General features: G+C 43.1%; 1 protein-coding gene across 2 annotated transcripts in view; it reads left to right on the forward strand.

Annotated features, from left to right (window-relative positions):
- The window catches only part of YAF2 (YY1 associated factor 2), a 125,361-nt gene extending 102,435 nt beyond the window's left edge, over positions 1 to 22,926 (forward strand). For both annotated transcript variants that reach the window (XM_069228852.1, XM_069228853.1), the window contains 2 exons: positions 5,387 to 5,593; positions 21,436 to 22,926. In XM_069228852.1, coding sequence (XP_069084953.1) covers positions 5,387 to 5,593; positions 21,436 to 21,673 — 445 coding nt within the window. In that variant the 3' untranslated portion in view covers positions 21,674 to 22,926. The remainder of the gene's footprint in view (positions 1 to 5,386; positions 5,594 to 21,435) is intronic.
- Positions 22,927 to 23,627: the final 701 nt, after the last annotated feature.

The raw sequence follows: 23,627 nt of genomic DNA on the forward strand, positions 1-23,627 counted from the left end.
AAAATCCACACATTTGTAATCCGGTTGAATACCTACTGGCAGCCCTTCCACGTCACATCTACATCTATTCAGGAATTCCACAATTCCTCTTGCCCAGTAATTATCAAACAGTAAATTCAATGTAACATAATCTTAAATTGGCAGCTCCACAGGTGTTGGTGTCCCTCTTGATCCTGCTTATTCACCTAGACCAATTATTCTCGATCAGTCACTTGTCCACCTCCACCACATGCACTAGAGACTAAACTGAATCCTGGATTTACCCCAGTGTTCTATTATTCTGCAGTGTATTCCAAGCTTAATTCCAGGCAGGCTGCCTGCAGTACACAAATTAGCAAAATATAGGTGCCGCATGTATCAAACGTTTTTGCATTCCCAAACGGTGCAAATTGCTAAATTTCACCGTTTGTGAATGCAAAAGTGCCTTTTCAAATGTGTGAAAGGCATTGGCAGTCCTATTTGTGATTCCCTAAGCATATGTAACAAGCATTTCCTAAATGCGAAACTGGCATTTAGGAAATGCTATTACCACCAACTCCAAGTCGGTGGTAACCATGTGCAATTAAAAAAAATATATATTTTTTAAAGTGTCATGTAGCGCACACATGCCCCTAGGGCATGTGTGCACTTTGCATGTGCACAAATTATTTTCGGGGTGCATCAAAGGTGGCCTCTAGGCCCTCGGCACCCTTGGATTTGCATTTGCCGATTTTGCAATTTCCTAGTAGGAAATTGCAATTGAGGTAATGCACAAACATCACCTATCGGCCTTCAGAATGAATGAAGTCACAATCCCAAATAGTGATTCCCTAATAGTGATTGCAATTCTGTAAGAATCTCTATTAGAGATTTGCAATTTTGTTACATACCATTTTGCATTCCCTAAATAGCGATTTCTTAAAATTCACTATCTAGAAAATGCAAAATGGGATTTTGATATATCTGGCCCTTGATGTCTGTGGGTAAGAGACAGGTTCCATCTGGGATAGCAGTGCTGCTGTACAAGAACCATAATAACAGAAAATGTATAAATAGGAACTATAAACTGAGGTTTCTTTGTTTTGTATGTTGTAAATTCAGTGTGCTTTCTCAAGTAGGCTTCTCTAATAATTTCTCAAATGTGGATGGTTTCAATATTTGGTTATTGCTCCACACCCATCCCCTGCTGTGCCTTCTAAGATTATATCATCAGGTCTTGAAAGCTTGAGCCAACCGATCTGTAGCCTTACTTGGGTGGCATGTTTTTTGGGTTATTGAAAGAATAACCTTTTGAAATAACTGGTTCATAGGTTGGCAACCTGTAGTTTTAAAGCACAAATTGATATTTGAAACTATTTTCTAGGTGGCAACAATGGACTTCTAGCGGTTATTATTTTGTTTTACTTCATCAATGTTGCAGCACATTCTAGCTTATTCTGAGATAAAGGGCTGCACAGGCTCGCTCCCATGTAATGCATTTCTAGAAGGACTTAAAGATACTTCTAGTGCTGAAATAATAATGGGATCTACATGTTGTCATAGATTATATGCAGTTACAGTTTACTTTCCCCGTCAACAGACGTTTAAAAAAATGCAGTCATGTGCTGCTGCTTTTATGTGAGAGATGGTGACATTCTTCATGTCATTAGTGATGTGTGAATTTGCCTATACCACCCCTCTCAGTGTCTGGTAGGCACAGGGCATGGCCTTCGGCCACAGCCCGCTTCAAGCTCAACCCCACTCCAAAACCCTACAGGCTATGGCTTTGGTCTGTGCCCAGGTGGCCCTGGGTTCAGAGCAAAGCCTTTGGATATGCCCTATGGGTCCTTTTGTCTGCTTGCGTGGCACTAGTCTTTACAGCCTCGTAATTAATCACTGCAGGTCTAACATCATTTCTGTTTCTCGCTGTGGAGCAGGGACCAAGCACTGATTGATTCAAATTAACCAGTGCCTGTCCTCTGCTCCTGACATGATTGAGGTACTATTTTGTTCTTATCAACTTCTAGTGCCCTGCAAACGGAAGGTATGTGACTGTCTCAAACATGCCTAGCAGGAAAACTAAATTGCAAAGTTTTTACTTTTTAAAGCTAACTTTCTTACATATTCCAAAGTCGTTTATTCTCACTTTGCACCCATGTTTTCCTTAGTTTTTGCTTGAGGGCGCTGTTATCAAAAGATGAGGATCATCTTGTTCTAAATATTGCAAAGCAACATTATTTCTTTCTTGGGTGTAATTTCTGAAATTATGCTTTAACACATAATCGTGCAGTACACTTCAGTACACCCCACTACAATCCATCCCAGTCAATCCAATTCACACCACTCCAATCCACTCACCTCAGTTCAATTCCCCCCCCAAGACCACATCAATCCATCCAGCTTGAATACAATCCACCTTAATCTACCCCACTCCAGTCCAGTCCAATCTACCCCACCCAATTCACCCCACTCCATTCCAGTTCACCACACTCCTGTCCAATCTGCCCACCCCATATAATCCTCCATCCACTCTAATCCACCCACCTCAATTTAGTCCACCCCACTCTACTCCAGTCCACCCCTCTCAACTCCAGTCCACTCTACTCCAGTTCACCCCACTCCACTCTAATCCAGTCCACCCCCACCATCCCAGTTCAGTCCACCACACTCTGCCCCAGTCCACCCCTCGCCATCCCAGTTTAGTCCACGCCATCCCAGTTCAGTCCACCGACTCTACCCCAGTCCAATCCACTCCACACCATCCCAGTCCAGTCCACCCCACTCTACACCAGTCCAGTCAACTGCACTCTGCCCCAGTCCAATCCACCTCAAGCTATCCCAGTTGTCCATCGCACTCCAATTCATCCAGCCCACCTCACTCCAATCCACCCCTATCCTATCCACCCCAACCCACTCCAGTACAATCTAAACCACCCATCCCTGTCCAGTCCACCCTACTTAAGTCCTATCACTCTAGTCCAATCCACCCACTCCAAACCAGTCAAATACACCCCACCCCATTTCAATCCGTTCTAGATCGCCCAATACACCCCACTCTATCCCAGTTCAGTCCACCTCGCTGTACTTCAATCCAGTCCACCCCACTACCTCAATCCACTCTACCCTATTCTACTCCATTCCACTGTACAACACACTCTGCCTTTAAACTCTACTCCCAGGTTCTCTGCTCTACTCTACAACACTACTCTTCCTCCCCCCCTCCCCCCCACTCTGACATTCGACAAACCACTCCATGACACTACTCCCCCACTTCTTTCTGACATTCCAAGCCACTAACTTTAAGCCATGCTGAGCAGCAGCCACATTAGTGAACAACATGGCAAAAACACATTGCCATTGCTATAGCCAAAGGCTCTGGTATAGGTGAGGCCTGTTGGCCTTTGCCAGTGCCGGTTTATTTTTGTTGTTCTTCTGCAGGTCCTCCATGTGTGTTTTTTGGCAACTTAAGTGTAAAATAATTTTTGAAAATGTTAATATTGCGTCATAAACACCAGAAAACATGGTTAGTGAACTGGGAAGAGTTTCAGGAACCCTTGTCCTAACTTTGGCTCTTGTTGACAAGAGGCATTGTCCATCCCAATGAGATGTGCCCTTGGTTGCGGATGTGTTTGGAGTAATGAAGCAATAGATCGGGTGACCATACTTATGCTTTTGCGAGGTTATCTAACTAGTATGTATATTAATTTTGAAACTTGCCAAGTGACATTATTGCTCGACGGCTCTGTCAAAGCCTGACGCCCCCCCCTCCTCCAGTAATCATTTTCTGTCTTTAACAGGACCGCCTGCTGCCTCTGTTTAACTTTAATATATGTTTACAGCCACCTCAAAACATTGTATACAGAAGGCTTATTTTGTCTTATTTATGTGATGATACTCTGTACCGTTTAGGGCTCAGTGACAGCATTGAGAAGGGCACAGAGCAATGGTGCAAGCCTGGTGGATGGGCAGAATAGTCTTGCTAACTGGAAGCCGAAGCTTACCAGGTGTGGCCCTGAGAGGACTTTCAGATACTTCTGAGGTGTACTCTTGGGGTGTAAAATGCTGAATGTGGGGAAGGTACACGATGGAATGGCACCTATTGAAATTTAAGTGTGCTAATCTTCACTGCTTTTGGATTGGGCTGCTAACGTTTCTCTTCTGAGTAGTGTTCATTTAGTGATGCCGTCAAAGCACCTGGATGCATGACTGTTTAGGGACTATAGGCTATTCGTTTTGTAGCCTACTCGGGGAGTCCGCGAATGTTTGGAAGATTAAATAATATTACCATAATAATACAGCACAGGTATATAAAAGCAAAATAAAAAAATGTAAAACACTATGTAAATGTGAAGGAATTTGGTTTTGGGGGCTAAAAATTAAGTTGGTATCCTTAGCATTATTGGATGGAATAGGGCAGTACTACAGACCGAATCTAGTATGTAGCGACAAAGAGAGAGCGTACGTTAGGAACAAAACAAGACAGTAATGTGCTAATGTCTAGCATGTCGTTTTGTCTTTAGAAAAAGAACCAACCTTCCCATTAAAATGTCTATTTTTCTATATTTGTATGTGTATTAAATAAAGCATTTGATTAGTTATACATTTGTTTGATGTATACTTGTTTCTGTGTTTGAGTATATTATGAGGCTCAAAGCATATAAATTACTTGTGTGGATCCACTGCTTCCAGTAATGACTTAGTGAAAGACCTCTGATGCCAGTAACTCGTCGGGAGTCCCTGTATTCCAGTAGTGATTCATTGCGGTTCCAAAGAAGTCAAAAGATTAATAGCCTTAGACTATGGTTGTATGTTTGGGGTTTGGTGCAGAGCCTTTTTGAAAAAAGTGGCTTTTCATACCTTCAAACTCTTAAGTTTGTAGACCTTCACTGATATTTGGATGGCCATTCTGATCCTGGAAACAGTATGACAGCTAGAAAAGGTTTATCCATATATTCTTCAAGCCTCAAAATGTGTAGAAAACACTAACCTATTTCACACCGATGTGGAGGCAGAAGTTTTTCAAAGTGAGAAATATTTAGCCTGTGGGGAAGAAATTAGAAGGGTTATTGTCCATGATTATTCGTACAGACATTGCACAACTTAGAAAATATGCGGTATTGTAAGTTTGCCGTTATGACTACTACTATAAATCTAGTGTTTTTCCAGGAGTAAATCAGGAGGATGTTTGATGCATAAAGCCTAAAATCTGCTGGTTCAAATGTGGGGTGAAGCCTAAGTGCGTAGATTACCAAGGCTATTTTTTTTTTTAGTATTATTTTTTTTTAAGTGGCTTTGTTAATCACGTGTTTTTTTGGCGGGGCGGGGGTTGTTTTGTTTTTTCTTCTAAACCGTCATAATGTATCATGGGCAGTCTGGGCGTGTAAATCAGGTTATTTTGTCATTCATGCATCTCTATGTTCTTGTGCAGAAAACCCCGGCCAGTTGCCCAGTTGGTTTCACAACAGGTTACCCAACAGTTTGTTCCACCTACACAAGTGAAGAAAGAGAAAAAGGAAAAGGAGAAAGATAAGGAAAAAGAGAAAGTGGAGAAAGAAAAAGTAGAAAAGGAAAAAGTGGAAAAAGAGAAAAGCGAGAAGGACACGCCTATCAAAAAGAACAGCCACAAGAAATCCAGGTAACTGCCTGATCACTTTAAAAACTTTAGTTAGTGTGTCTAAAACGGTTTTGTGGTCTCGGATGGTAATGATCAATTTTAATCCCTTCGCTGCTAAGGACTTTTTTGGGGGGAAACAATTCAGGGGTGAGGGGGTGCTGCAGAAGAAAGGCATCTGTTTTTTCCATGCAAATGGCATCCATGAAGGGTTTGCGCTGCTAAAATTCCCAGCTTTCAGGAACAGGCAAACATGAATCAGAAAACCAAATTGTTGAACAGTTTTGGCATTTTATTGGAACATAACCCGTTTTTCTTATTTTGTGTGCTTTCAACCTCCTTCCAGTTAGTGGTTGAAATGGGTGTGAAACAGTGGTTGATCCCGGAAAGCTATACATTTCTAAAAAAGTAGACAAAATCCTGAATTCAGCAGGGGGTCATTTGTATAGATCCCTCAAGGTTTTCCTACAGAAATAAAAAATATATTGAAATTGAGTTGAAAAAAAAAAAAAGCTATCTGTGTCTACGTCTTCATCTGTAACTTCTCCTTACTGTGGCAGATTTTCAAAAGCAATATACCTTTGCATCCGCTGGACCCTTTTGGTTGCAGGAATACATAGTGCTTGTAGGTTCACCAAGAACCCTATGTTCCCAGAGGCAATAACTGAGCTGCACCTTGCAATGGTTTTTCATTGTGTACCGGGCATACAGCAATTCATTTGCTAAAATAGCAAGAGTACAAAATTGGTATCAAGGAAATGTATGTATTTCCAAAATGGTCAAAAGATATGGAGTTTAGAAGGAGTGGTTATTTGCTCTGAATTTGAGGGTACCCATACTAGCCGTAAATTATGGGGCATTTCTCAAAGTGACTTTTCTTACACACTGTCTTACATTTAGAAGGCACAAATACAGACAAAGGCAATTGGTATTAACATGTGTTCCGCTATTCTGTATTCCCTCAAGTCTCCTGATAAAAATAGTACCTCACTTGTGTGGGTAGGCCTAGTGTCCACTACCGAAAACGCAACAAAACGCACTGTTGACACACCACATTTTTCCACTGAAAACTGACTAGGTTTTTGCAGAGTGCTTAGCTGTGGACTTTAAGCTATAAAAACCCAGAGAAACCTAGCAAACCTGTACATTTTTTTAAACTAGACACCTCGGGAATTTAGGATGGGGCGACTTGTTGGCTCTCCGCAGGTTGTCACCCAGAATCCTTTGCAAACCTTAATATTTTTCTAAAAAAACACACATTTTTCCTCACATTTGTGATGCAAAGGTTAGGAATCTGAGGGGAGCTCCTGACTTCCTTCCACCCAGCATTTCCCACGTCTCCTGATTAAAAATGGCACTTTAGTGCCTACGATTGGAAACGCCCCAAAACATGCACTGCTAATTATCCCACAAAATCAGCACTCAAGAGATATTTGATAACTTCATTGATAATGTCAATGTAAAATTTGCAGTAACATTTTTAACTAAAAACTGTATAGCGGTGGCCCGTGTTATAGTTACTTGAGATAACTATGACTGGGGAATTTTTATGGTTTTGTACGTTTAAAATGGGAGCCTAACTATATAACCTTTGTTTTTGTTTTTCCAGTGAACTTCTTTGGTTTTTAAAACCTTTGTTTTTTCAATGAACACACATCCCTCCCCCCACCCCACCAAAAATAATTATGAGACCGGGCCATTGACCGTAATGAAGTGTGTATTTGCTATTCAAACTCGAAGCGGGCTTTGATAGTAGGGAAGGTTATACAGTGGACCGAGGGAAATATAACTACTTTTAGATTTTTTTATGTTTTCGCTTGAAACTACCTAAACACACTACAGGGACCGGTCCTCCTAATTCACCGATCCTCACAAGGATAATGTTTCACTGAAACTGACAGTGATTACCCACGCTATGAGACCCTCACACTCACTCACTCTCTCTCTCTCTCTCACTCTCTGCCTACGTCCTTCTTCTCTCTCCCTGGTGTCTGTCTCTCTTCCTGCCTATGTCTCACATTAGTCACTCTGCGACAGCATGTGGCCCAGTTTCTTTCTCATTGTGAATGAGCAGTTTGTAATTATTACTTTTGGGATGTTTGTGTCCCATTGCCTTTTACTATTTTAGAAATACCACCCCTCACGGCTGATTTTTTTTTTTGTTTCCTGTGCAATGCCATAGTAATTATTGGTTGCATTAGTGCCATAACATGAAGACTAACTAAAATAAGTTATATGCAAAAAGTGTCACTTGTTGTCTTTATCTAGAATTGGACTCTTGTTCTTTTTTTGCCTGAATGTCTTTCAGCACGAGTTGATTGTGGGTGGAGTGGGTTTCAGGGTAGAGCTAGGAGACTAACTCCTGTATGAGCGGATTTGACACGCTATACTTGCAATTGTCTAGCATAGGGAGTGTAAAAGGTCCAAGAGACCCTGCTGGCTTTCAGTATTGTTCACCAGATAAGCAGACGCTTACCTTAAATAGGAAGCGGAGACAATGATGTCTGTGGATAGGCAGAAGTGACTATTCGTAGCAGGTGTTGGCCGTAGATACATATGCTTTGCCTACTCCTGCCATCCAGTGTTGGACTCAGACATGTGCATGTTGTTTTTCTTGGAAAAAAAAAAAAGTCTGAGTCATGAGGTACTGTGACTCCTCCTTTAGTCTGTATTGCGCATCGTCATCAGCTCCTTTGTTAGATTGTTGTTCTCTGCCATCATGTTGAAGTGTCGACCTGGGAGCTCTGTGACCAAAGCTTTGATTCTTGCCACAAGGCCTTACTAGTGCCCTGGTTCAAAACCTTTCGACTGAAGATATTATCTCATCATTGAACACCTTCTGGCTTCCTTCATATTCTCGATTTGCCCACCGTGGCTCCAGCCCTGTTCGAACTCTTTCTACCTCTGTCACCATCTTCTTTCACTCGACGAAAGACTCGTCAGTTTCTGTCCCAAGTGTCACGGCAAGTACTCCGGGCAGGATCAACACACGGTCTGTAACCTCTGCCTCTCCCCAGAAAACAAGGTGTTGTATGAATCTTTTTCTAGATTTCCGTTCTAAAAAGACTTTCTAGCTGCAAAAGGAACTCTGCTGGGTATATTCTACCATGCAAGTGCACATATTGGAAGATGTTTCTGATATCTTAAGCGAACAGTCGCTCCAGCCAGAAGAGGATGCAAAAGCACAAACGGTCCCTTTGGACATTCCCATACTACTACGCAGCAGCGGGCAAGGTTCTGACTCGGACTACGAGCTGCCACCATCCAAAGGGTACATGAGTACTCTATGAAAGCCGTATTGACCCCTCGCTAAAACCACAACAGTGGCTTATAGAACCCGCTGCCCTAAGTCCATGGAGGTATCCAAAAACAGGCAAAGGAGCAGGCACACGTCCCTCCACCTAAGCAGGCACTGAAACGCGTCAAAGATACTGGCCACACAGAACCCAAAGCCACCCTCTGTTCCAGGCCTGAAAATGCTAACTTCCACATCTGAAAAGCACCAAAGGGCATTGGAGCCGAAACCATTTTCGGAGCCAAAACACCCTCTGCTCTGAAATCCACTGTTCAGTCCAAAAAACCATTGGCACTGAAAATCTCTTCAGTGGCCATATCTTTGATGCCAGAAGTACAATTTCTGCCAAAAAACAGCAAAAACATCTTTGGAGCCGAAACAGCACCCTGTTGAGTCAATACTTGAAAGACTACAGGAAAATCTTGATGCCAATCAAGGAACTTTAGCTATCTATCTGGATACTGGAAGAATAATTACAAAACCGCCTCTACTCCTAACTCTCCCTAAAAGGAATAACTCTTTTGAAGAGTAGATCATGGGGCCAAAACTACCCACGGCTCAACGGAAGAAACATAAAGATAGAAGGCACTAGCCCTAAACTGTCTCCACCTGCTCTTACACCACTACGTCCATCTTCTCCTCCGCCTTCTACTGTTTCCATGGTACCAGCGCTTGCTGCACCACCATCTCATCCAACATCACCTTTAACCTCCTGTCACGAACAACCACGGGCATCCTCCACACCATCATCTATGGGGGATCTTAGCACTGGGGACAGCATTGACCCCTATGACACACCATACTATCCTCATCTGCAAGATGATCCAGACAATCCCTATAAAGCCTCTGAAGACTGAAGTAGACTTCCCCAACAACACTGACCCCAACCTATACTCCTCTAAACCTTCACCTTTTAGATGACACAACCTACTGTTGTGAGGTCCTTCTTAGAGATGGACACTACCATAACGTAGATATGCATATTAGAGGATGACATTTTAGTGGAAACTTTAAGCAGGTCTCAAAGGGCAGTACAGTTCTTGCCCATGTTAAAAGGTTTGCTAAAACCCACACAGGGCATCTTAAAGCAACCAGTAAAATCCAGAGTCCTAACCCAAAGGGTAGTTTAAAATAAAATACAAACCCTCCCCTTCTGACCCAGCATACATTAAAGGCCTATGTTACACTGGATTCTTTGGTAGTACTCACAGCTAGGAAACAAGCCAGTTTGCAGAGGAGTGGAGATGCTCCCCCCCCCCCCCCCCCCCCCCCACCAGTAAGGAGAGCAAAAAGCATGATGCATCAGAAAACCGTGTAGCTGCTTTGGCAGCCAACCGTTTCAGAATAGTAAATTCTGTTGGCCTTCTTTCGAGATATAACAGAGCCTATTGGGATGAGATGCAGGACCTTCTCCAGACTCTCCTAGGACTATACAGGCAAAGTGGAACAGAAATAGCTGAGGAAGGCAAAAGTTAATTCTAATGCCACCATACAGTGTGCACTAGATGCGACGGATACAAGTGCAAGGGAATATAACACCAGTGTCCTCATCGGGTGCCGCACATGGCTTAGAGTCTCTGGTTTTAAGCCTGATGTCCAACAACATCTACTCTGTTTACCATTTGATGACGAACATTTGTTTGGCAGTCTAAGAGATTAAATGCTTGAAGGAAAAAAACAAAAAGACACTGATAGCACCAACGCCTTGGGTGCACTACAAACCTACTAATATTAATCAATCAATCAGTAATTTGTTAAGCGCACTACTCACCCAGAAAGGTCTCAAGGTGCTGGGAGGGAGGGGTGGGGTGGAGTGCCACTGCTCGAAGAGCCCAGTTTTGAGGCGCTTCCTGAAGGTCAGGAGGTCCTGGGTCAGACGTAGGTTGACAAGGAGGGAGTTCCAGGTTTTGGCGGCAAGGTGGAAGAAGGTTCTGCTGCCGGTTGTGGTCCAGTGGATGTAGGGGATGGTTGCAAGGGCGAGGTTGGCGGAGCGGAGCTGGCGTGTCGGGATGTGGAAGTTGATATGCTAGTTGAGGTAGGCAGGTCCGGCGTCGTGGAGAGCTTTGTGAGTGCGGATCAGGAGTTTGAAGACGATCCTTTTGTTGACGGGGAGCCAGCGGAGGTCGCTGAGGTGGGCTGGGATGTGTTTGTGGCGAGGGAGGTTGAGGATGAGTCATGCTGAGGCGTTCTGGATGCGCTGGAGTTTCCTGTGGAGCTTGGCCGTTGTTCCCGCGTAGAGGGCATTGCCATAGTCCAGTCTGCTGCGACGAGGGCGTGGGTGACTGTTCTCCTGGTTTCAATGGGGATCCTTCTGAAGGTCTTGCGAAGCATGCGAAGGGTGTTAAAACATGAGGATGAGATGGCGTTGACTTGCTGGGTCATAGAGAGCGATGAGTCCACTATGAAGCCGAGGTTGCGTGCGTGGGTGGTGGGCATTGGGGCAGACCCCAGAGTGGCAGGCCACCAGGAGTCGTCCATGCTAATCTGTTGGAGCCAAAGATGATGATCTCGGTCTTCTCAGAGTTCAGTTTGAGGCGGCTTGCTTCCATCCAGTTGGGGATGGCGTGAAGTTCGGTGTGGAGGTTGGTCTTAGCGGTTACGGGGTCCTTCGTGTGAGAGAGGATGAGCGGAGTCTCGTCTGCGTAGGAGACGATGTTGAGGCCGTGGGATCGGACGATGTTAGCGAGCTGTGCCATGTAGACATTGAAGAGGGTGGGACTGTGTGAGGATCCCTGGGGGACTCCGCAGATGGTCTTGGTGGCTTTAGACAGGAACGGGGAGAGGCAGACTCTTTGGCGGATTCCGGCGTACGAAGGGTGTGGTGACAGACAGGGTTCCTTCACAGAGGACACCATAGAGGGGCATCTAAGGCAACCACCTCCACAGACACAACCACTGCGCAAAAGCAGCAAGGCTCCCATCTGCTCCAATACACTAAAGGGACATGCCATAAGCAACAATACAAAACCAGAGGGCTGTTGTGGATCCACCTCCAAAGGGACCACTCTCACTAAACAGTGACTCTCTACACCGCCCCCTCTCCATATTTAACACTAGTAGGGGCCAACTGCAGCACTACCACAAACATTACAACAGATCAGTGGGTCCTTTTCACCATTTATGGGTACTCTCTAAAACTCACACCCCACCTACTATGCCACCAGATACAAAAACATATATTTTTTTTATTTATAAAATTTATAGAGCGCAACTTTCACCAAAACTGGTATCCTGGCGCTGACATGTAAATAGATATGTATAGCTGCCGGCCCTATTCTCTACCCACATTGCACAGAAACTTATTTTGGTAACAGCCAAGTCTTCAAGGCTTTCAGAAAATGCTGCAATTATTTCATGGATCAAAGTGATGGTGGGAGCTTATTCCAGATTTGTGCTGCTTTGACTGTGAAGGGCAGAACAACCCTGTTTTACCTTCTCGACCTTCCTAACAAAGACTAGGTTTGCTGTACTAGAACGCAAGTGTCGTCCAGAGGCATATCTTTTCAGTTTCCGTCTTAGGGGCAATAGACCAGAACCTTGTAATGCCTTGAACACAATACACATAGCCTTAAACAGGGTTATCTGGCAACCAGTGCAATTCCCTCAAGACATTGGATGCTGATGATCTACGAGATCTGTTCAAGGTAAGTTTGGCAGCTGCCACCTGGACTCCATGCAATCTATCAAGCAGGTATTCAGATGCACCCAGTAACGAAGAATTGCAGTGGTCTAATCGAATGTGTTTAGCGCTGCGCACTATACGAGATTTGACTTGACTCCTCAGCAGTGGTAATATCCTCCTAAGACTGCGCAAAAGTGAGAAACGTGTGCCAGCTGCTTTTGTAACCTGGTTCTCCAGAGATAACTTATTGTCAAAGATAACCCTGAATACTGATTGATTCTAACTGCGCCAACTCATCTCCAAATGGGAGTGGCCAAAAGTTATGAGGTAGAATCCTAGGAATGTTACTTGCCAAACAGCATAGAAATTCAGTTTTGTCCCCGTTTAATTTTAATGAGTTTCTATTCATCCATCTGGGAAAAACCCAGCATACCATTCGGGAAAGCAACCATTACCTCCTCTAGATCTTTATTGAAGGGCAAAATTAGCTGGGTGTCATCAGCATAATTGATCCCCTTAAATGTATGCTCCTTTATCAGGGTAGTGAGTGTCCTCATATATTAAACAGGATGGGGCTGAGAGCATTATTGTAGGTGTTTGAATTCAGATCGTAAGGAGATAAAGAAACAGCCTGATACCTATCCGAGAGGTGGGGCTTCATCCAATTCAAAGTTGTGCCCCTTAACCAATGGACTGTAGTCTTGACAGTATAATTTTAGGGTCCACCGTATCAAGGGCAGCCAACAGGTCAAGCATAATCAAAACCGCCGACTGTCCCCTATCCACTTGCATTCGTAACTCTTCTAAAGCAACAATGAAGGCAGACTCTGTGCCATGTCTTGGTAGGAAGCCAAATTGTTCATCTTCCGGAAGAGAATGCGACCCTAAGTATCAGGACAATATCCTACTCTCATATCGCTTCAAAAGTTTCATAGGGGAACAATATCAACAGATCATCCAGCACTACTGCCAGAGGATATCCAAGCTCTGTTTAAAAAAGGAGCCATAGAGCAGGTCCCAAAAGAACATCAGGGACACGGGGTGAACTCCCTGTACTAACTCATTTCAAAGAAGGATGGAACTTTAAGGCCTATACTAGACCTCAAACACCCATACACCCATACTTCCACCCTCCAGTATATCCAGTCCATTGCTGCTACATCCATTTTCAAGTTAGTGGCCAGCATTACCAATTCAAAGTGTTGCCATTTAAGGTAAATACTGCACCAAGAGTAGTCACAAAATGACTTGTGGTAGTAGCAGCTCATCTCAGAAATTGGGGTGGGGCATACACGTTTCCGTATCTAGATGACTGGCTAATCAAGAGTTCAAACAAAGTGCAATGTCTGCAGTGCATGCAAAACGTGATAAACTTTCTACACGAATTAGGCTTCACCCTAAGTACAACAAAATCACAACTTCAACCCTTACAAGTGCAACCATTTTTAGGTGCAACTCAATTCTATTGCACCCAAAGCTTATCCCTCTCCTGCAAGAGTACAAAGATTTCTGCCAGCATTCTCTTTTTCAGCCATATCGTCCACTTCCAGTCAAAACAGTAGTTTTCTCAGAATGATGATGTCATGCATCTTTATAGTGCCATGTGTACGTCTGCATATGCGCCCCTTCACTGCTGCCTCCAGTCACAATGAACTCAAGCGGTGGGACATTTACAGGATCTAGTGTTGGTAGGGCAACAGACCCATCGCTCTCTGCAGTGGTGGAACATCAACAATCTGTTGCAAGGTCAGCCCTTCAAAGCCTCAGTCCTGCAAATGACCATTACCACAGTTGCATATCTCTAGGTTTGTGGGAGCCCACATGCTGGACCTAACAGTCTGCGGCCAGTGGTCTCCAACCCAGAAACACTTGCATTTCAATCACCTAGAGCTTCTTGCGATTTAGTTAGATCGCAAAGCTTTTCAACAGCATCTGCTCCACAAAGTGGTTCTAGTGCGTACAGTAAAAATGACCACAATGTATTACATAGAAAAAACAAGGGGGCACACACTCCATACAGCTCTCATGCACTGCAGAAAAGATATGGCACTAGTCTATACATCTCAAAATCCACCTTCTAGCAGAATATCTACCACCTTCTAGCAGAATACCTACCAGGGGTGGACAACGACTTCCCAGATATGCTCGGCATAATGCATCAAAGTCCACAAGTGGGAAATCAACACTTCTCTACTCATTGTTCCAACGGTGGGGAACCCAGGTGATAGTCCTCTTTGCAACCCAGCAGCATGCAAAATGCCAAACTTTGCCTCCAGGTTTCCTCACCCACAGTTCAAAGATCAGGTCAAAGATCAACTGGACAGGGATATATCCTTACATGGTAAAAAACCTCACACAGATACCCCTCACACTAATCCTAATAGCCCCAACATGGGCTCCACAAGCATGGTTCTCAACCGTGTTACAACTGTCGGTTGTGCCACATGAGAAGCTGCCTCTGTGGCCATGCCTCCTGACTCTGGAGCAGGGGAAAAAAATCACACGCACAAGGAGCTGAATCTAGCAATCTGACTCCTGAAGTATTAGAATTCGGATACGTCAGTCTACCACTGGAATGTCTCCATTCTAAAACAAGCTAGTAGGCCAACTAGATGAGGCTACTACGTAGCCAAATGGAAAAGGTTTGTGCTTTACTGCCTACCCAAACAAATCCAATTACTTTCTCCTACAGTACAAGACCTTGTTTATCTGTTACATTTACAACAAGCAGATATTGCATATACCTCAGTTAGGCTACCCTTAGCAGCACTTGCTATGAACATGCAAAATAGACCAGACATGTCTCTGTTCAAAATTCTAGTACTCAAAGTGTTTATGGAAGGACTAAAGAGACATTCCCCTCTTCCATTCCCCCATCACCAGCCTAGAACCTTAATATCGTTCCCACCAGACTCATGGGTCTGCCTTTTGAAACACTACATTCAGTTCCTCACATGGAACGTAGCATTCTTAGTCACCGTTAGATCTCTTAGGAGAATAAATGAGCTCGGAACACTCACTTTAACATAACCTTTCTTCCAAATGGAACTATCCAGATAAAGTGATACTTAAACGCTAGGTTTCTCATGAGGTGGTTTCTGTACTCCATGCAAACCAAACAATTGAGATACCAGCATTCTTTCTGAAACCAGATTCGGTAGCAGAAAAAGCCCTACACACCCAAGAGCATTAATGTACTACATTGAGTGAACAAAGGCCTTTCACAAAACACAGCAGCTCTTCGTTGCTTTTTCTAACCCACAAGAGGGTTCCCCTATCTCAAAAGCAGAAATTGCAGGGTGAATAGTAAGTTGTATCCCAACTTGCTACTACAAAGCTAAACAATTGCTACCTACAACTTGTAGGGCTCAATCCACAAAAAAAGAAAGGAGCCTCTATGGCTTTCCTTGGAAAAATTCCATTAACAGACATCTGCAAAGCAGCCACTTCGAACAACCCACATACATTCACAAAACACTATTGTGTGGATGTCATAGCTAATCTACAAGCTAGAGTGGGTCAAGCTGTGTTCCGATCATTTTTGCAAACATCTACGTCGAATGTATGATGGAACAACGAATGCTGGAACTACGTATGCCTGAACAACGCGGTCGGAACAATGACTGCGTTGTTACCACAAATGCCTTTATCAGAGAGTCCAATGAGTGCATGGTAGTGTCAGACCCCATGCACATTGCTGAACACACCCTTGACCCCATTTTCACTTCTAGCAATAGAATCAAATACACCCACACCTCCAAGCTCACTTGGACCAACCATGCCATTGTCCACTTCAGCCAACTCGTCACACCAAACAGCACACCCATACTGTCCCCCACATCACATAGAATTTGGAGCAAGATAAGCGAGCACCAGTGGACCGATGTCCTCAATGCTTGCACACTGGACATCAGTCTCCTGACCACACCCCGGATGTCAAAAGACATAAAATTCTTCTCCGCCTGGGCCTAGATATCAGTGCACAGACACTGTCTCCCCCAACCCACCCAAACCCTACAAAACCTCCAAACATGCAAGCTGGTACATGGCGGAGCTCCACACCACCAAACGCACCTGCAAACAACTGGAGAGGAGATGGTGCCATTCCAAACTCCCCAAGGACTGTACTGCACCCAGGGAGACTCTGCCACTACCACAAGCTTATAAAAATAGCCAGAAATCAAGCCTTAGCCACCTTTATTCATAACTGCAGCAACCACAACAGAGAACTCTTCACCATTGTCAAAGAATTCGCCAACCCCACAGCACTAGAGAACACTTGCATCCTCACCGCCTCCTTCCACAACAAAATCACCACTATCTACAGAAACTTCGCACCCCAGCACACTGCAGAAGACACCAACAACCTCCTGGATACCCCTCCCGTGCACGGAATGCACAAGTGGAATCAAATCACCACCCAAATGACCACCAACATGAAATCCATCCACTCCAGATACCCCACTGACCTTTGCCCTCACCACATGTTCATCCACGGCAGCATAACCATCAGCAAGAAACTCAGACATCTTCAACTTGTCCATCAACACAGCCACTTACCCCGACACCTGGTAAAATGCAAGAATCGAGCCCCTCCTCAAGAAGCCCAATGCCAACCCCAACTACCTCAAAACTACAGATCTGTCCCTCTGCTCCCGGTCCCAGCAAAAGTAAGTGTGAAAATAGTTTGATATCTTGTACAAGAGAAATACTGCCTCCGTGTTAGAATGCAATAATGTAAGAGGTGACTTCACATAGAATGTGGAGAGCCGGGTGAGGGGAGGAAAGGAGAGAAGCAGGAGAAGGAGCTGTGCTGGAGGTGGTGTGGATTCATTTTTATGAAATAAAGGATGGATATACAATAAAGCTGAAAGACTCATCTTTACAGTAACCTCTAGTTCAATACTTGGCTACACTTTTGTGTCCTTAGTCTTGTTTCAAAAGGTTACACATTACAAAACGGGTATCTTGACTGGAAAGTGATCATCGACTGCAGAGGTTACGGTTCTATGCAGACTGTTCAATTCAAGATCGAGTTCATCCAGAGATGGGTTCTATCTCCATGATCAATTACAGAAGGCTTTTTTAGTCAATAGGAACCATTGAACGAGTGGAACAAAAAGCTAGGTATATATGGCAGTGGGTTTGTGAAAAGATCCGTGACCCGTTGGAGCAGTGGGTACAAATCTCAGCAAGACTCATGGAGGATCTTGAATTGTCCCAAGAAGCGTTTAGTGCTTCGGGTCCAGCAGTAGCCCGGCCAGGAAAAGCCTCGGCCCTACTGATAACTGCTAAGAAGTAACTGAATCAAGCTCTTCTGTTACTGAGGAATGGCTCTAATCAGCCCCTACGATCTGTGACTCTCACAAAGTTGAGATCGTTCTCTAAAAAAGCTACATGGCAGTCAGTTAAGGCTGAGAAGGGCTTATATTGGTGCAAACTACTTGCAGCTTCTAGGAACAGTGATGCCAGAGGATTCTGGCAATTGGTGAATTACTCCACAGGTGGACGGATGCCCGCCCCAGCTACATCAAAGAAGTCAGTTGGGCCACATATCTTGCGGAAGTGTACGGGAGGAATGCACGTGTCACAAGGGTTTTGAGAAAAATAGCCTTTTTATTACAGACACAACTAGCCCTGTTAGAACTCTATCCACAAGGGATGTGGAGAATTTCGTTAAAACTAATTGCAGGTATGGTGCCCCTGGACCAAATAGTCTACTGCAAGCAATTTACAAACAGAACTCCCAGTATTGGGCTAAACAACTCACCTGCTTATACATTCATGTCCTTTTAAATCAAACATCCCTGGGTAGTTGGTATTGTTCAATTTTGACCCAATTTTTAAAGCAGGGAAGGAGATGTCACCTGTGAGCTACCGGCTGATTGTTCTAATGGATGGGGAGGCAAAATATTTTGCAAAATGCTTGCTTGCTGATTTGATAATCTGGGCTGAATTTGTCTCCTTAATGCCAGTTATTCAGACTGAATTCATAAAGAAAACCAGCACTACCACAGACATGTCTATGCTTGCCCTGCTAATGGAACAAGCCAGGTGTCGTTCATCCGATCTATAGTTATGCTTTGTTGACCTTAGTTCTGCTTTGATGCAGTGCAGCATAACATCTTATGGTCTAAGCTTCAAAGCTGGGAAATTCCCTCTACCCTACTAAGCGTCATAAAATTGTTGTATACTAATACGTAGACAAGGGTAAGGTTGGGAAAAGGCTTAACAATAGCGAGGAAAAATAGCAACAAATAACAGCTTTAAACAAGGATGTGTTTTGGGCCCACATGCACTTACCATGTTTTAGTATATGTAACTGTCAAGTCAGGCATATCATTTAGGAAATCAGCATCTTAATGCAATTAGCACTTTTGAATAAAAAAAACAAAAAACTGGGACGGACATGGTATAATACATATGAGATTAAAGTAATTGTCATTGCATTTAGCATTTTTTTTTGAATTATGCAATAATGGCTGCTACGCAACTTCTGATCAATGATTTTATTCTTAATATTTTGGTTTTATCTCTGTGCTTTTAATGATTTTTAGTTTCAGTTAACTGAACAATAAAGAAATTATTCTTCCTTGCTCCCGTTCCCAGCAAAAAGTACTAATGAAAGCTGTTAATCAGCAACTTGCGACTTACCCCAAAGACCGCAACCTACTAGAGCCTTCATAGTCTGGATTCCACCCCAGTCACAGCCAATAAACAGACCTGGTAGCGGCAACAGACAATATCAGAATCCTCTTAGACTAAGGGCAGTCAGCTGCCCTCCTACAAGACCAGCCAGCAGCATTCGACACAGTCTCCCACCACACCATGATAGAGACTCCACCAGATCGGCATCCAAGGAGATGCCTTAAAATAGGTGCCTTCCTTTCCCTCCAGTAGAAAACAAACTATTCCTTCCCCCCCCCCCCTTTAACTCGCAACCTAAGCCCATCATCTGAGGATGAGTACAGTGAGGTGTTGCCTGCAGGTCCTGGCCTGTGACCAAGCCCCCACACGCACACAACCCCACTCTGTGCATGACCCTTGGCCGCGCGGCCCCTCGTCCCCAGGCCCATTTCGGCCCAGAGGACCCCATCCCCTGGTGCTTACCCAGGGCACCCACAGCACTATCACTGGGGGCTTTGAAAGGGGAGGGGGGAGCCCCAAGGTCCTAGCGAACTCCCTGCACCCAGAAGGAGCCAGCATTGTTCTTTCCCACAGAGAGCAGTTAAAACATGCTGCCTCCCGGGTCCCTGAAGTTTGCTCCCGCGTGGCAGGAGATATAACTTTCTCCTGCTAAGCAGAAGCAAACGCAGGTTTCCCTGCCTACGCCAGTGCAAGCAGGGAAACCACTATGCTGTGCTGCCCCTTTTCAAAATACGGACAGCCCCAGGAGATAAGGTAAATTCAGAACCTACTATGAGGTGCCTGTAACCTTTGGGTTTTTCAGTAAATTTCAATGATTTAAAAAAAAAAATTATTATTGTTAATGCAAATCAGTTTTAATTGCTATATGCTATTCCAACCCCGGCCGCGCATGGCCTTTGGCTATGGGCAGCGTAGATTGGCCACAGGGCCTGTCTGTCTCTGTCCCTGGGTGTGTGAGTGTTTGAGTTGGTTTGAAAGTGGGTGTGTGAGTCTGAGTGGTTGTGAGGGAGTGCATGAGTGGGTGTGTGGGTGGACGCATGAGTCTTGAGTGCATGAATTAGTGAATGAATGAGCTGGTGGTTTTTCTTTTACATTTTTCCTAATTTGCGAATATCGAGCATGGTGACATAAAATTATTTTCAACCCATAATTTGCACCTAAAACACGCCTACATCACACCCAGTCAGGGTACCTTCACCCTGACCCCTTATGCCACTTTCAATTTGAATTATCACCTCCCAGGAACCGTGCCCCAAGAAATAAAGTGGCGGCCTCAACTTCGTAATCAGGTTGCGGTCAGCCAATTGCAATGCTTTTTCGCACGTGTATTCGTGAAAAATTCAAGAATTATTTGCTAAATATTCATGGCTAGAGATATACAAATGTAGTTTTCCTTTAATATTGACGGATCACCCCGAAACTTTCCATGCGCTCCAAGAATCACTTCAACACTTTTTTGGAAAACTTCGTGAAGATTCGTCAAAAGATGCCAAAGATATAGGAAAGTCAAAAAATGGTTTTTCTATGGAAAAATGGTCCAAACCATAACCAGCTAGTGGCAACCCCCACAAGTTAATACAGTGATGCGAATGCCAAGGTTAAGGACGTTTGAGTGCAGATAAGATGTGCTTTGCAGATGTTCTCTATTTTAAATCTGGGCAGCTGTTTTGAATGATGAAGTCAATTACCCTGACTGACTTTCTTACTCAATTACCTTGTTTTTTGTCTACACTTGTAAACCTGAATTAATATTAATTTGCTGCGTCACCCACCTGCCGACGTTCTAGTCAAACTTCAGACCCCCAACTATTTAATTTGTTACACGAAAAATAATAATCCTTTACTACCCCTGGGAAGCATTTTCAATAAAAATGTTTGATAAGTTATGTGATGTTTGGCAACTCGTAGATCTGCCTCTGGGCAGGAAAGGATGGAAGTTTAAGTTACCTCATAGTAAAAGATGCCGAATTCTACAGTGACTTTTTTTTTTTTTTTTTATCCTCATCTAGGACCAGGTAAATGAAGCAAGAACGCTTTTCCCATTTATGCTTGACCACAGAAGTAGATCAGCACCATAAGGCTTTTGAAATATTATGGTGTGCATTTTTTTCTACGTTGCTTACCTATTTGCAGCATGTTTATTTTTAATTCTAATTTGCTTTAGGAATGTCTTTTTCGTTTTTCAGTGGTATAACCGTATGCAAAAGTATGTTGTATTGGGGACTTAAGGCAGGTCCACAATATAGTTGAAATTATTACCTTTCACTTCTTTGACATTAGGAAATATTTTTTTCCATTTAGACCAAGATTGAAAAATGTGGATAGAAGCAGTGCTCAGCATTTGGAAGTTACCGTTGGTGATCTGACTGTCATTATTACAGACTTTAAGGAGAAAACCAAGTCAACCCCTGCCTCCAGCGCAACATCTGCAGATCAACACAGTCAAAGTGGTTCTAGCTCTGACAACACAGAGAGGGGGATGTCTAGGTCCTCTTCACCGAGAGGAGAAGGTTCATCGATAAATGGAGAATCCCATTAGTCACATCTTCAACTTCGTTGGTCTCTTCTGTCGTAACATACAAATCCTCATTTTCTGCCAACAATTGCCACATTTTCATGAGAAAATATTCATGTCCATGATTGGTATGTTTATTGGAACATCGTAATTGTGTGCTTAAACTTTGCAGTGGTACGAGTTGCGGGTTTCAGGCGCAGCAGTGTGTAGTTGTACACTTTGAATGGCAGTTGGCAGAGACTTAATACAAAATTTTAAGACTTTTTCCAATTCTAAAAGTCTTCACACCTCAAGGTGCCATGAAAATGTGGTTAAATATTCATTATGCAGTGTTATTGGTAAGTCCATTCTCACTTTTAGTTTAGTGGGTTCTAACACAGTCATTGGATTCATAGCTATTGGCATGTACTGAATAAACATTTTATAACATAGTTAAAAACTGCCTAAATATGTATTATTTGAGAATTGTGAAAAATAGTTATATGTATACAAGTCATAGATCAACTTTAATCGACTGTTTAAGCAACAGAGGTTTAGTAATGGTCATCTTTAATACACCTGCTGGTACTTGGTGTTTAAATAGGAAAAAAAGCATTTGTACAAACTTTTGCCAATGTTTTTCAACACATTTTATTAGATTACACTTGCTCTGTATTATTTTGCTGGCTTTATCAGGCTGTTTTGTTACCTATTCATTTGGTGTGATGTTTACAGAAAAATAGTACACCTGAAAGCATTGATTGTTTTACAGCTTTAAAATATTAATGAAGACACTAATTTCCACTGATTCTAAAACATTATATTACCATTCTGCCCAAATAATGAAAACTTTTGCAAATAAATTAAAACGCATCCAAGTCTGTCACCTCTTTGGTAGGTGGTTGGGGTAGTAAAAGTGGAGCTTCGAGAGAATTCTGTAGTATGAACTTGTATTTCATAATACTTTTTACTGTCTATTTGTGAAAAGTCTTTGTTTCAGAATGCATGTATTGACTTAAGTTTCATCTGTACATATGTGTGAAATGTTGGCTAGGGGTTGGGTAAAGCTAGTAGTATTGTCCGTTATTTTTAAACATGTTACTCATTTTTAAACGGTCCTTACACAAAAGCAGAAAAAAGGCAGAATTCCTTGGAAGTTATGCCTTTTAACATTTCTGTGTCATCCAGTAAATGGCAGACATTTATTCTTTTAACAGTTACTTAATACAGAAACAAACCTATTTCCAGACCCACATAGAATTCTGTAAAATGACCAATAAAATATTTTTATGAATACAGTTAGCATTTTTTGCATTATTTGATCAGTACACTGGATTCATTTGCAGAATAAAATGATTAGATCGCCCTTACCAAAAAAGATTTTGCATCCTGCGTCAAATAGCAGTGATGTTTAGTAGATTATCAGAGCAATGTATATTGATGTTTGAAGCCAGAACCTTTCGACACAGTAGTATTAGTTTTTCAGATGCAAATGACGAAATGCATTAAACTTTACTTTAATGAGAATTAATGTCTTACTTTAAACAAATGTTTACTTTTATTATTTTTTTAAATGTCATAACAAGCTTCTTGGAACTGCTTGAGCCCCTTTTGTTCTACTCTTTACTGTTATCATGTGCACCCGCCATTATAACTGTTGGTAGTAGCTTTACTGGAAACCAGATTTCTGAACAGCTTATACCAAGCATGTGTACTTATGCGGCAGCAATCATTCCCGTTTCCCTGTGAAGTGTTTGGGTAAGAGCTGTTAAATCATGCCATCTCTCTGTGCTACTATCGAGATGCATTCTCTTGATGTAGTTGTTCCTGAAGTAGAGCATAGATGAAAAGATCTGACACAAGGTGCCGGATTTCACTTTGGCAAGGAAAAATCATAATTTAAATTTCTGAGGTTCTGATCTGCCCTAAGTACCAGGCTTCCTGAAATCCTTTGTGCTAGGTAATGAGTCATTGAATCCGGGAATACTTAATCTCCCTC

This window comes from Pleurodeles waltl, chromosome 4_1, assembly GCF_031143425.1.
Source record: "Pleurodeles waltl isolate 20211129_DDA chromosome 4_1, aPleWal1.hap1.20221129, whole genome shotgun sequence".
NCBI classification, from domain to species: domain Eukaryota; kingdom Metazoa; phylum Chordata; class Amphibia; order Caudata; family Salamandridae; genus Pleurodeles; species Pleurodeles waltl.